This window comes from Chiloscyllium plagiosum, chromosome 27 (genome assembly GCF_004010195.1).
Source record: "Chiloscyllium plagiosum isolate BGI_BamShark_2017 chromosome 27, ASM401019v2, whole genome shotgun sequence".
In the NCBI taxonomy this organism is placed as follows: domain Eukaryota; kingdom Metazoa; phylum Chordata; class Chondrichthyes; order Orectolobiformes; family Hemiscylliidae; genus Chiloscyllium; species Chiloscyllium plagiosum.
The window spans coordinates 1,519,419-1,534,489 of NC_057736.1; the positions used below are offsets into that span (position 1 = coordinate 1,519,419).

Here is a 15,071-nt window from a genome sequence, read left to right on the forward strand (position 1 = left end):
CCACCTATCCACTCCACCCTCTCCTCCCTGACCTATCACCTTCATTCCCCCCCCACTGACCTATTGCACTCGATGCTGGATTAGTGGTGCTGGAAGAGCACAGCAGTTCAGGCAGCATCCAAGCAGCTTCGAAATCGACGTTTCAGGCAAAAGCCCTTCATCAGGAATTATTCGTCCAGCACCACTAATCCAGAATCTGGTTTCCAGCATCTGCAGTCATTGTTTTTACCTTATTGTACTCTACGCTATTTTCTCCCCAACCCCACCCTCCTCTAGCTTATCTCTCCACGCTTCAGGCACTCTGCCTGTATTCCTGATGAAGGGCTTTTGCCCGAAACGTCGACGTTGCTGCTCCTCAGATGCTGCTGTGCTCTTCCAGCACCACTAATCCAAAATCTGGTTTCCAGCATCTGCAGTCATTGTTTTTGCATAGATCCTGTCAGACCTGCTGAGTTTGTCTAGCATTCTGTGATTTTGATTTTTAACCAATGTTGTCAGCTCTTCTCAGCCAAATTAAAAATGGGAAGGGTGCAACTGGGTCTGGAAAAGTTAAGGGAATTTTGCTTTATCCAAACTTCTCATTGCAGTCCAGGACATGACCTGGAAAGTGCATATTTAACTGTTGAGTGGGTAAAAAGCAGAATGTACTAATCGCCACCCAGCACATTCAGCCCCTCGTGTACCATCATACAGTAAAGTATGACATAGTCAAAAATTGTGGCGCTAGAAAAGCACAGCCGGTCAGGCAGCATCCAAGGGGCAGGAGAGTCAACATATCATTCCTGATGAAGAGCTTGTGCTTGAAATGTTAACTCTCCTGCTACTCAGGTACTGCCTGACTGGCTGTGCTTTCCCAGCATCACACCTTTTGACTCTGATCTCCAGCATCTGCCATCCTCATTTTCTCCTAGTAAAGTATGACCACTAGAACCTTGGCCACTATTTCGAACAAGATAAATCGGTCATGGTGAGCAATTAAGACACCCATAAGTGAGCAAATAATACTTAATTGCTTCCAGTGTTGTGGAGTAAATTAAACAAATACAGATCACAGTATAATTGTTTTATTCGATATAGTGGGTTATCTTAGTTGTTGTACATTGCACCCTCATGTATTGTAAGTCCTTGAAATGACAAGGTTTATAAAATGATTTTCAATTCCTATAATTTTCTTTTTTTGCTCCTTAGATTTGGATCACACTGCAGATGTACAGTAAGTTCTTAAAATAACTACTTTTATGGAAACAGTTGTTGAAAGCAAATGCCAATTTAGAATACAGTTCTTTGATATTTGGAAAGTAACCTCAAACATCTGAATTTTACAATTCATGTCAGCTTTTATTGCAACTTTGGGATTCCATGCTGATATGAAGTTTTCCTGTTGTTGCATCACTTTTCTCATGGCAAGTGTCTGATTGTTTGTGTTCCAGTACAATTATTGGTGTTTTTTGAGCTTTGTTTTTTAAAGTATATATAAGCTGCTGTCTTCCAAGTATTAAGTTTTTAATCGCTTAAGTTTTTTAATTAATTGATTTTTTTTTATTTTAAAAATTTCAATTCTATCAATCATAGTGATGAAATTATGGGGTTAGGAATTTCAAAGTTTACTCTTGTATACGTTCAGGAGGATTATCAAAATGGGGCGCACCTTTGATCCAGTGTTGTAACTGAGACTTTCTTTTTAAGCCATGCATATAAAATGTTCTGCGTTTTCTACTTGAATTGTGAAACTCATGCAGCACCATTAATTATATTCTAACTTTGCAAACTGGAACTAACTGTGAATGAAATGTTTTAAGAAATATTAACATTGGAATGTTTTCAGGCCTTGCTATTGTTGGTACTGGACGGATATTAATATATATTGCCTGTTATACATTTATATACTGATTCCTATTAATAGTAATTGGGAAATTTCCAGACATTATGTTCAGGTCTTTCTGCTATAATGCACGTTTCCTTAACACAAGTTCACTATAATGCATTTGATGAATTAAGGACACTGTTTACACCGGCGATTACACTGTCAACACTTTAAACGCTGTTTCTAAAACTACAATTTTTCTATAATACAGGGTTGCACAAGAACACAACCATCGCGTTATAAAAGAACTATCTGTATAATTTTTGATTTGTCTTATTTGTGTACTATATCACCTGATATACAAACAGTAAATGTTAGAAGCTCCGTGAGCTCTTAAAATTTTGCTCTTCAAAATTAATTAAAACAGGCTCTTGTTACTTTGCAGTCTTTTTTTCATATTATTCTATGATATTATTTGACTTTTTCCTGAAGATTTCTAGCTGATCCTTTTGGGATTTGTGGCTGAAAGGAATTGATAGCCACTAACGTCCCAGTTTGTGATTAGTATAACAGAGTTGGCAATCTGTGTTACATTTATAAAGCAGTTAACTTCCAGTGCTGAAGTCCTTGAAATTACTTCTTTTTACAGGTTGCATTCATGGGGCGATACATTAGAAGAGGCATTTGAACAGATTGTAATGGCTATGTTTGGCTATATGACTGACATTGAAACGGTGCAACCATCAACAACAATTGAAGTAGAGGCTGAAGGTAACCATAGTGACATTCTACGTACCTACATATTTATAATTTTTCAGTAGATAAGACGTTTCCATGAAACATTATCCTTTAAGTTAGTGTGCTTGAGTGTCAGGGCGTTTAGATCAACTGCTTCGGTTTCACATTAATTATTTTGTAAGTATCAAATTCCTGTAGGGTGAGGGTAAGGATACAGAACATAAGTTACTTGGGTTAAGTGTAAGCCTTGAAAGACTATTGCTACCCATGAAGTTTGAGAAGGGGAGAAATGTGAAAGGTAAAACACTATATCAAATTTGGTACATTTTAGATTAGAGAAGATTCTTTGTGCAATCAAAACATTTTGCTAAAATACAAAGAATTAACTTAATAAGCACTATTCAATGAAGTGGAAAGGCAGTCTGGGATCTGATGACCATAATTACTTTGTCAATCCACAAAATTGGAGATGGTTCAGACTTATATGCTGAGTCCCTTGTCTCTGCTTAATTGTTCGAAGGTACAGCAAGTGAGAGTGGGGTATGTTCACTAGGAAGGAAAGCTATGGGAATTGGAGTCTGGTCTCATATCATTAGATGTATAAACTATTGAGTGATCAGTAATTCTGTGTGAGAGTTGGTAAAGTTTTAACCAGTAACAGGTAACCTGTTAGCAAATAATAAAAATTTGTTTCAAAAATGTTAATACTAAAATACCTACCTATTCTAACAGATGGGCTAAACTGATGTATAAACTAATGCCATAAATTGAATCATTGCAAACGTTCTGATGCAAATACTTGACGCAATAAGCTGATATGATAAATAAATCTTTGTTTTACTTGTTATGAGATAACAAAAGGCTTATCCATAATTTCAAGAGTCTGCCATTCGCTATATCCCTGCTTCCTCAGAATGTTAAAACCAGTTTGCTGTGTACTTGAATTGTGATTAAATTCCTGGCGGTGGGTACCACAAGCAGTGACGCAGCTGTTTATTCTACGTTGTGTTTACATCACAAATTTTAAAGTTCATTGAGGCGCTCCCTACAGATATTGATTGTGTCCTATTCATTAATAGACAATTAAGCAGATAGTTTAGGGGCACTGGCATTTGGCAGTATGGGTATTGTGCTGCCCTGCCCTGTTCCAAATATAACCATTGAAATATGTTAGGTGTGGTTCTTTAGGTCACAACCAAGGCATTCATTTAATTGAAGGTGTGAAGGTTGAAATGCCGTCTTATTGCTTTGGTAAGTAGATTCCAATTAAAACTTATTCTCTGACAATAAAGAGTATTTTGAGAAAGGTAATTAGTTACAAGGATTTACTCTAAAATCAGACTTTCTTAATTCCTGGGACTGGATCTAGGCCTGTTTTCGGGTTATATTTTCTGATCAAACATTTTGCTTCATCTTCACTAGAGATGATACAGTAGCATCCTGGAAATGGCTATACATCAGGAATTGAAAAGGGAGAGGAACTCAAATATAATTATAATGAAAATAGTACTGAGTAAATTATTGGAACCACGACTTGACAAGGCCCCAGGTCCTGATATGATCTTAAAAGAAGTAACCAGTGAAATATTGATGTGTTGATTCTAATGTCCCACAACTTCAGAATAGAAAATAACTAATGTAACTCCTTTATTCAAAAAAAGGTAGGAGGTAGAAAACAGAATACTACATTCTAGTTAGCTGAACATCTGTGAAAGAGAAAGTGTTTAAGCTATTTAAGATGTTACAACAGTGCATTTGTTCATGGTAATCAGGTGGAGCACCCATGGCTTTCTCAGTGAAGGGCAACTAATGGATGTAATGTGTTTAGATTTCCCGAAGGTGTTTAATACCGTGCTGCATCAAATTTTATTGTGTAAAATACAAATCCATGGTGTAGGGGTTAGAATTCACGAAAGATTGTTTTGCTAACAGGAAGCGAAAGTAGGAATAAGTGGGTCTTTTTCAGACTGACAGGCTGTCATGAGTGGTGTTCCCCAAGAGTTGGTGCTAGGGCCTGAACTGTTTACAATTTATAAAGGAATCAAAGATATGTTGAGACACAAAGGTCGGAAAGTGAGTTGTAAAGAAGACATAGGGAGCCTACAAAGGGATACACATAGGTTGAGTGAGTGAGCAAAGCTTTGGTAAATGGCATGCAACATGGGAAAGTGGGAAAGTTATCCAGTTTGGCAGAAAGAATTTTAAAAATCGCTATTTAAATGATGAGTTTGCAGAGTTCTGAGATGCACAGGAACCCAAATGTCCTAGTGCATGAATCACAGAAGGATAGTATGCAGGTACAGCAAGAAATCAGGAAAGCTAATATTATGGTTTATTGTGAGGGGAATTGAATGAAAGAGAGATTATGCATGGCACTGGTGAGACAGCATCAGGAGTACTGTGTTAAGTATTGGTCACTGTACTTGCAGAAGTACGTTAATGAATTGGAAGCAGTTCAGAGAAGATTTACTCTACTAATACCTGGAATGAAGGAACATATGAGGAAAGGCTAGACAGGGTAGGCCTGTATCGTCTAGAATTTAGAAATGAGTAATTGAAACATAAAAGATCCAGAGGGGACCTGACCAGGTGGATATTAAAAGGATGTTTCTTTTTGTGGATGTGATTTGAAGGTGCCAGTGTTGGACTGGGGTGTACAAAGTTTTTAAAAAATCACAACACTAGGTTATACTCCAACAGGTTTATTTGGAAGCACTAGCTTTCAGAGCACTGCTCCTTCACCTCATAAGACACAGAATTTATAGCAAAAGCTTACAGTGTGATGCAACTGAAATGATATATTGAAAAAGCCTTGGATTGTTTGTCTCTCATCTTTTAGAATGGCCATGTTGGTTTCAGTTCTTTCATATCTTTCAGAACTTTTTTTAAACTTACATTATACAACTTACATTTGTATAATTCTAACTGATTTATCATTGGTTATGAGACAGTCTTCAAAGCTCTAATCCAATATTCTTTGTGGATTTTATTATCTTAACTAACTGGTGTTTAGAGAACCACAATAGGAAATTTTATAAATTAAGTAGGGATGCTTATCAGGACATCATTTGAACAAATAGGCATTGTTTTTCTCTGGCAGACATTCATTGAGAACTGACTGCTGGTTACCAATTTTTGTGTAAGTACATATCTGTAACCAAAAAAGGAACTACTGGAATCATAAAGGAAGTCAAATCAGCATCTTGGAGAGAGTAGGCAATTCACTGTTTCAGGTGTAGGAACCTTGTTTTCCATCATTTATATTTTGTTGAGTTGATGCATTGTTTGACTTTGTCAAGTGACTAACTCTCGTATTACCCTGATCACCAGAGTTCAGTATATTTCTAGCTTCAAAATCCTTGGAGTGCTTCCATGATAAGAAATAAAATCACTGTTTGATATTGTAACTTTATTTTGGTTTTGTCGGTTTTCTCTTAGGCCATGACATGTTGTCCCTGCTCTACAACTTTATGGATGAATGGCTGTATCAATTCAGCGCAGAAATGTTTTTCATTCCAAGGGTCAGTAATTTGCTTTAACATTGAAGTAAGACAGATGTGAACTGACATTAAAATTTATCTCATTAAGCACTTTGGAGTGATTCACAAGTTTTGAACTGCAGCTGTGATGGGTGCTGTGAAATGCTTGTTTTAAACATTGCCTGAGAAACAGTCCAATAGAGAATATAATGGAAATATCACATCTTGTGTTAAGCTTATATTTTACATGTCATAATGCCAGCAGGAATGGACAGTACCTCACATAATCCTCATAAACTGTTCACCCAAGCTATTTGACTTGTCTTCTAAAGGTCAGTTCTTTGCTACTATCAGTGTAGCTCTACCAGCCCCACAGTATCTGCCAGGGTTTTACTTAGTGTGAAAGATACTATACTGGCCAGCAGCTTACACACCATTAGTTCACTGAACTTGCACCACAACTACACATCTGAGCTTTCCACTCTTATATCTTTGTATGAGACACAAATGTTGCTGAACAAAGAGACCTTGGAGTGCAGGTTCATAGTCCCTTGAAAATGGAGTCACAGGTAGACAGGATAGTGAAGAAGGTTTTTGATATGCATGCCTTTATTGGTCAGGGTATTGAGTGTAGGAGTTGGGAGGTCATATTGTGGCTGTACAGAACATTGGTTAGACCACTACTGGAATACTGCATGCAGTTCTGATCTTCCTGCTACCGGAAAGATGGTGTGAAACTTGAAAGGGTTCAGAAAGGATTTACAAGATGTTGCCAGTATTTGAGCTAAAGGGAGAGGTTGAATAGGCTGGGACGATTTTCCCTGGAGTGTCAGAGGTTGAGGGGAGACCTATTAGAGGTTTATAAAATCATGAGGAGCATGGATAGGGCAAGTAGACAAATTCTTTTCCCTGGGCAAGGGAGTCCAAAACTAGAGAGCACAGGTTTAAGGTGAGAGGGGAAAAATTTTAAAAGGGATCTAAGAGGCAGTTTTTTCATGCAGAGGGTGGTGCATGTCTAGAATGAGCTGCCAGAGGAAGTGGTGGAGGCTGCTACAATTACAACATTTAAAAGGCATTTGGATGGATATATGAATAGGAAGGGTTCAGAGGGATATGGGCCAAATGCTGGCAAATGGGACTAGATTTATTTAGGATATCTGATTGGCATAGACGAGTTGGACTGAAGGCTCTGTTTCTGCGCTATATGTCACTGATTCTATGACACAACCACAAGCGATGGCAAACCCCATTTGCTTGCTCAGGTGGTTTGTTGATGTCAAGCGGTGTGGTTGCTCCTCTTGGACAAGCTTATTGGCTTGGGCAGGCATTACCTCTAACACTGTTTAACAGCAAGAAGCCAGACTGAATACAAGTGAAACTTCTTAGGAGTTGATCAACATGAAGAGATTTCACTTCAAACGCTGCAACATTTGCATCTTTGTTATGAAGGGGCCAAGTTACTGATGAAGCTTTTACTCATCAGAGCTTGAAGGAAGCCATCTAACTGCCAGGTGGTGGTTGTTGTGAACACGCACCTTTCCTGTCTTTGGCTATCACAATTGCAAGCATGAGCCTAATTCCAACAAGCTGGGGAATGTTAATGAGAATTTGTGACATGCTAATGAACCCAGAAGAGGTTTCCCACCATGAAGGACAGAAAAGCTGACTAACATGAAAGATTCATTCTCATTATTTGCATATGGGATGTGGGGGGGTGTATCACTGGCTGGATCAGCACTTACTGCCCATCACGAATTGCCCCTTGAGAAGGTGACGGTACTTGGAATGTATGAACATCCATGGTGCTGTAAAAAGGCAGTTTCACAATTTAGACCCAGTGATAGTGAAGGAACTTAACATCTGAGAACTTAATAGCAAAACAATAAACCCAGCCCCATCAGGCACCAGAATGTTTGCCTTCGATTCAGTTAAGTTCCATTGTCCGCCCTCCATTTAAGGTGAGACTGGAAAGTTTCACACCAGGTTCGACCAACTGAAACTTTGCAGAGGAACATAGATACTTTAAGTGAGTGAGCAAAAGTCTGGCAGAATGAGCACAATGTTAATTAATGTGATGTCATCCATTTTGGTCAGAATAACAGTAAAACGGACTATTACTAGAATGGTAAAAAGTTGCAGAATGCTGCTTTACAGCGGAACCTGGTTGTCCTTGTGCATGTATCGCCGAAGGTACAACAGGTAATTAAGAAGGCAAATGGAATTTTGTCCTTCATTGCTAAAGGGATTCAGTTTAAAAGCAGGCAAGTCATGTTGCAGCTGTATAGGGTGTTGGTGAGGCCACACCTGGAGAACTGTGTGCAGTTTTGGTCTCTTACTTGAGAAAGGATGTACTGCACTAGAGGGGCTGTAGCGGAGAGGTTGATACTTAAGTTGAGGGGGTTGGCTTATGAGGAGAGACTGAGTAGACTGGGATTATATTCAGTGGAATTTAGAAGAATGACAGGAGATCTTATAAAAACATATAAAATTATGAAGGGAATAGACAAGATAGAAGTAGAGAGGATGTTTCCACTGACAGGTGAAACTGAGACAAGACGGCATAGCCTCAAAATTAGAGGAAGCAGATTTAGGACTAAACTGAGGAGGAACTTCTTCACCCAGTGGGTTGTGAATCTATGGAATTCCCTGCCCAGTGAAGTAGTTGATGCTGCTCCAGTCAATGTTTTTAAAGCTAAGATGGATTTTTTTTCGAACAGTAAAGGAATTAAGGGATACGGTGACAGGACGGGTGAGTGGAGCTGAGACCATGAGAAGATCAGCCATGATCTAATTGAATGGCAGAGCAGGCTCGATGAGCCAGATGGTCTACTCCTGCTGCTAGTTCTTATGTACAAAGTACTATTGGAAAAGTAGTTTTTAAAAATGTTTTTTTGCAAACATCTGAGCTAAAATTTCACTTTTTTGTAAACTTTAAGGTTTGGCTATTGGGAATGTATTGCATATGACGATGAATGCAAATAACCTTCAGAAAACTATAAAAATCCTCCACATTGCAAATACTCGAGCTATGCTAAAAATGAAAGTTTACGGCATGAAAAAGAACCTGTTCTGACATGTTCTGCTGGATTAGTGGCATTGCATTCCGCTTTCTGACGAGATCTTATGAAGTGTTTTTCTCTCAAGTCATTGCCTCCTTGCTTGAAGGCATTTGTATGAGTGCTTTTGGTCACCATGTTTCAGTTCTAAATTTAAGCAGCACAGACAGGTTGTCATATTTGACCTCATTTCTATTCTCAGTTGATCAGGCACAAGCTGCCCAAGCAGAGGCTATTAAATGGTAATCAACGTTATTTTCCCCATCCACTTTCTGGGGCTGCTGAGGCCACTTGTAATTCTAGATACCTGAGCTGCAGCCATGTCTGTGATTAGCTCACTCAGTACAAACTGCAGCTGGAATCTGGAGCCTTCCTGATCTAGTTACTGCTTTGATTAATGTAACCCTTAGAGGAGCTAACACAACTATAAATTGGAAAATCCTTTTAGTAATGCAAATGTTGACTGTTCAAATAATTCAACTAGCCACAAAATAGCTGTGCTTTCCTTTGCAAATGTTGGTGCACAATAGTCTAAGCTACTGATTTCAACTACAAATTAGCTACAGTTTATCAGAAATTGCTGATTTCTAACTGTCGATCTAAGGTTTTTTTACAAGTTGCTATTCTTACTGTCTTGGGTTTCTCTTTCAGGAGATGAAAGTGATTCACATGGATAGAGTTAATTATAAGATTCGATCAATCGGGTATGTACGATAACAAAACTTGAACAATTTGGTATAAGAATCATTAATCTTAAATACTGCAGATTTAGAGAATTGACCATCTGAGCACAACTGGTTATCTAGACTGTGTGCACTGTCAGTGAAATATTACATTCTGTTTCCTTCATGGACATTAAAATAATGTAATATATCATTTAATGTTTAAAGTTTTACTTTCCCTCAAAGCATTTCTTTACCAGCGACTTATAAAGTGACAGGTTCCTGCTGCAACTCTATTACTAGTGGGAGGAGCATTAGCCAAATGCTTGGAAGGAAGTTACTGATTGCAGGACTGACTTGTCTGACTGCTTTGTGACCAGCTTGAGTAACATTTGCATAAGTCTAAGATTGGACTGTCTGGTTGTTGCTTCAATAAGGGGAGACCTAAAGATAGATAGAATGTAGAGTTCTAGCTGGTTATTAATTTTATATTTGTTCAAATTAGTAATATATTCACCATTTAAAAATTGGTACAGTAATGTGTGCAGTTTTATTATTTCAAGCATAATTCCAATGTAAAGCATTCAAAGAAATGTTTTGAGCACAGAATCCCTTTTTTAAACTGATTAAAATTTTGAAGTGATCATATTCGATTGATGCAGTGGATTGAATTGTGTCATCCTTGTTTGTATTTGTTTAATCACTTGAGTATTATGACTGAAATCAGTTCATCAGGGAAGAAGGAAGCAATCTAATGGGTGGATTGAAATTAGATTTTTTTTTTTCATTTTAGCTTTGGGATAAGTATTCCAAGTGTTGAAAATTAGTCGAATGTCAAATACAAACAACCAGAGCATGTGTTTAGATTCTAATTTAATATTTAGTTATTACAATTTAATAATTAAATGTGTAAAAGTTAAATGGTGGTTAACACTATTGAAGTTCATTTAAATGTGCCCGCTTAACTAGTGTTTTGGAATACTCAACCTTTTATCCTTTCCTTAATAGCAATTAAGATGGACCTACAAAGTATATTTCCTAGTGGGAGGTGGATAATAAGATAGTTGTTTGTAAGTCTGCTTGATTCCTAGTAACTCACTTGAAATCTAACTAAAGATACTTTATTTTTCCTGTTAAGGTGGGGAGAACAGTTTGATTTGGACAAACATCCTCAAGTAAGACTAGGATCTTTGACTTTTCATTTTACACCATCTCCATTTATTATTTATTAGTTGAGGAATTGAGTAAAATTGATCCAGCTATTTCTCTGCTTTTCCAGGGCACTGAAGTCAAAGCCATCACATACTCAGCAATGCAGATCCACGAAGATGAGGAACCTCAAATTTTTGTCATAATTGATATTTGATTTTCATTTTCATTTACATTTTTTAAATGTTTCTTGTGTGTTTTGAAATGTGTACAGTGTATACTTTTGACATTTTCTTGAAATAACTGATTAGAGTGTGAATGTAAGATAAGTCCCACTACTAGAAGAACAGCCTCTTCTATTTACGTTTAAGACGCACTCCTTTTAATTTATTAAAGAACTCAATAACAGAAGGTACCAGATTCCCTACAGTCTGTCTTTATTAGTGAAATATAATCAGAATGACTGACTGATGGATCTACCGAACTGATTGCTGTGCCCCATCTTCTAGAAATACTTGTCTGACAAATCAAGAGCAGTTCTGAATTTCAGCATAATTTTAACCCTTTTGAAATCGATGAATTCTTAAAATTTCCTTTGAAGCTGAAAGAACTAGCAATGACTGTGCTGTTGGATAGATCTACTTGAAGATTGACTGTTTGAAGTTGCAGTTATTGTTAGTGAAAATTTACATGTTTTTATTGGATATGTAGCCTTTACAAATTAAAAGACATGACTGAGAAATCTGAATGCCACTTACAGTGAATCATTTCATTGGCGGTGCAATAGGGATTACTTTTCCACAGAGCAACGCAGTGTTTTAATGAGACTTGTACTCTCACTACTGATTGTTTTTGATCCTGAACCATGTAATGCATCATCAACTTTTTCTGTACATTCAATGTTAAACATAGTCTTAACATATGATTTTCCCAAACCTATGACAGTAGTAATAGACAAGCTTCTTTTTTATTGATAATCATCGGGGCAGTGAGGTAGAATCTTTAATTATTTGTTCATACATAATTAAAGTTGAGTTTCTTTAAATAATTTTGTAACTTTTTGCAGAAGTTCTATGATCCCACTAATTTACAATATAATTTAAAATGAGGAGCTGCAAATGCTAGAGATCTGAAACAGGCAAAAACAAATTGCTGGAGAAACTCAACAGGTCTAGCAGCATCCTTGGAGAGTAAACAGGGATAATGTTTTGAATCCAGGGACCCTTTATTGTAACAATTCTGAAGAAGGATCACTGAACTCCAACTCTAATATTATCCCTGTTTACTCTCCAAGGATGCTGCCAGACCTATTGAGTTTTTCCAGCAATTTCTATTTTAATTTATTACAGTACAATTTGATATTTTGGATTGCTTCATCCAATCCTCAAAGAATTGGCTTTTACAATTGTGCCAATTTATTACTTAAGCTTTGCTGGGTTTTTCAGCTTTACAAAAAAGTTTTGATTTGAAATTATATAATAAAGCTGTTAAATTAATGTCTGCGATCTCTAAATGATCTTGTTCATTTAGCTATAACTATTGTGCTTGCAGAGTAGAGTGTTTTATCAGATTTACATAAGTAACTTACTCCTTTTCAATTATAATCCTTTGGTGATAAACACTTTTTGTCCTGAGGCATGATGGGATTGCAAGCGTTATTCTTTCAGAATCGTGGTGTTCCACTTCAAGACAGTTTCCAGAAACCAAGATGGAGTTAGTACAATTTCTATCCCATACACACTTCATTTCCTGCCCTCAGTGAGGTTAAAAATCCAGTCAATGTCTCCAATCAATTCCAGTATTTATCTGACAGCATTTTCTATCATTAATGGATGCAACAAAATGTTCAGTTATGCTCTGGTTTCCTCATATGAGCATACTCGATTGGTGCGAGAGTAGCCCATTCGGTCCCTCAACCTTGCTGTGCCATTGGATGAGATCATCACTGATTCCACATTCTCATCCATCCTGGTTAACTTCAGAATGAGAGAGATTCTTATTAGGGAAGTGAATCAATCTGAAAAATATTTAATGGCCAGCAAGTTCTAAAACTGCACACTGTCTCACTCAATCTGTTTCCTGGTTTTAAAACAGTATGTTCTAGTTCAAAACTGACACAAAAGAGGAAACATCCTTTTCATATTCACCATGTCAAGACCTTTTAGAATCTTAAATATTTTAATTCAGTCACCCTTCACTTTTCTAGACTCCAGTGGAAATAAACCCAATCTTTCCAACTTCTCCTCTGAAAGAAGCTGTTTGGCCTATTGACTGTACCAGCTCTCTGTTAGAAAAGAATTGGCATCTCTTTTTCTGTAGACCTGCAGATATTTCCTCCTTGGATGCTGAATCTGCCTCAGGCAGTGCATTCCAGATCATTATGTAAAAATATTTTACCTCCTATCGACACTGATCAAGGAACCAATCAGCCTAAACTACTGTCCTCTAATTCTCAACCCCACCACCAATGGAAACTGCTATCCCATGTCTACTCTGTCAAAATCCTGCCTGATTTTGAATATTATTAAATTTTAACTCTACCTCCTTTAAGAAGAATCAACCCAGATTTTCCAATCTCAAGCTAACGAAAATGGAACATGAATTTATAAATTTTTAAAGAAAGTGCCAAATGAGCAGAGGAAGCTTTTAAATTGGTAAAAGTCGATGTTTGTGAATTACAATTTGTCTCAGAATTCTCATCTGCATCAACAGCTATACAATAAATTGTATTTGTATTTGTGTAGCTTCTATGCATTCAATAGATTTCCAAAACAGCTTCAATGAGATACAGTACATTAGGCTATTTAATAAGGGAAGGGCCTGTGAGGTATTGGATGACAGAGTTGGGATAAGGGGGGCTTTTTAAGGATGGTAACCTGTAACTAGTGGAGTGCCACAAGGATTAGAGCTGGGACCTCAAATATTTACAATATATATTAGTAATTTGAATTAGGAAAGTGAATGTAGTATAGCCAAGTTAGCTGATGGCTCAAAAATTGATGGAAGGCATGTGGTGAGGATAACTCATAAAGTCTACAGAGGGATGGAGATAGGTTTAGTGAGCAGGTAAAAATTTGGCAGATGAACTATAATGTGGGAAAGTGTGCGGTTATGCACTTTGGCAGAAAGAATAGAAGGGATTAGTATTATTTGAATGAAGAAAGGCTGCTGAAAGCTACAGAACAGAAGGATTTGGGATTATTTGTCCATGAATCATAAAAAGCTAGCATCCAAGCGGAACAGGTAATAGTGAAGGCAAATGGATTGTTGGCCTTAATTTCAAAGGGACTATAATGTAAAAGTAGGGAAATCTTGCTCAGAATATACTTGTGTAGTATGCTGATTTTATTATGTTCTTGAACTTAGCCGAAGTTAATCAGTCCTCCCCTATAACTATATTTTTGAGCATTTGGTTTGACTGCACATTTGGGGGGACATAGCAGAACTCAGATTTTTTTTAATAGGTTTAGTATTTTACCTGGCAGGGTTTTACCAAATTAAGCTAACACATTCTTGACTTGCCTCGAGAGAAACCCATCTGGCTAATTCTTTATTGCCTGAGCATAACCAGCTAAGTACATACCTAGAAATATAGAAACAGGAGTAGGCCATTCAGCCCCTCGAGCCTTATCCACCACTTAATGAGATATGGCTGATCTGTGGGTCCAACTGTATATGCCTGCCTGTAGCCCTTACTCCTTAGTATTTTTGCTTAACAAAACAGAAGTCTCTTTCCAATTTAAAACTAACAACTGATGTAGCAATTGTGGAAGAGAGTTCCAAACACTGCCCTGTGGGGAGTATTTTTGATTCAAAATCTCTGTTACAATCAAACAAGGAGAGAAATTATACCATCCGTCTAGTCATGGTGAGCACACGACAGTCTTTTAACGCTGTATGCAGTTGTGAATTGTACTAAGAGAACAATGGGATTGGGAAAACATTCTTTTTGGATTAGTGGTGCTGGAAGAGCACAGCAGTTCAGGCAGCATCCGAGGAGCAGCAAAATCGACGTTTCGGGCAAAAGCCCTTCATCAGGAATACAGGCAGAGAGCCTGAAGCGTGGAGAGATAACCTAGAGGAGGGTGGGGAGTGGGGAGAAAATAGCATAGAGTACAATGGGTGAGTGGGGGAGGGGATGAAGGTGATAGGTCAGGGAGGAGAGGGTGCAGTGGATAGGTGG

The 15,071-nt window shown here is 37.6% G+C and overlaps 1 protein-coding gene across 1 annotated transcript in view; it reads left to right on the forward strand.

Moving 5' to 3' along the window:
• The window catches only part of zbtb8os (zinc finger and BTB domain containing 8 opposite strand), a 12,590-nt gene extending 615 nt beyond the window's left edge, over nucleotides 1-11,975 (forward strand). The window contains exons 2-7 of the mRNA XM_043717208.1: nucleotides 1,189-1,213; nucleotides 2,454-2,575; nucleotides 5,981-6,063; nucleotides 9,729-9,781; nucleotides 10,878-10,914; nucleotides 11,019-11,975. Coding sequence (XP_043573143.1) covers nucleotides 1,189-1,213; nucleotides 2,454-2,575; nucleotides 5,981-6,063; nucleotides 9,729-9,781; nucleotides 10,878-10,914; nucleotides 11,019-11,105 — 407 coding nt within the window. The 3' untranslated portion in view covers nucleotides 11,106-11,975. The remainder of the gene's footprint in view (nucleotides 1-1,188; nucleotides 1,214-2,453; nucleotides 2,576-5,980; nucleotides 6,064-9,728; nucleotides 9,782-10,877; nucleotides 10,915-11,018) is intronic.
• The last annotated feature ends 3,096 nt before the right edge of the window (nucleotides 11,976-15,071 follow it).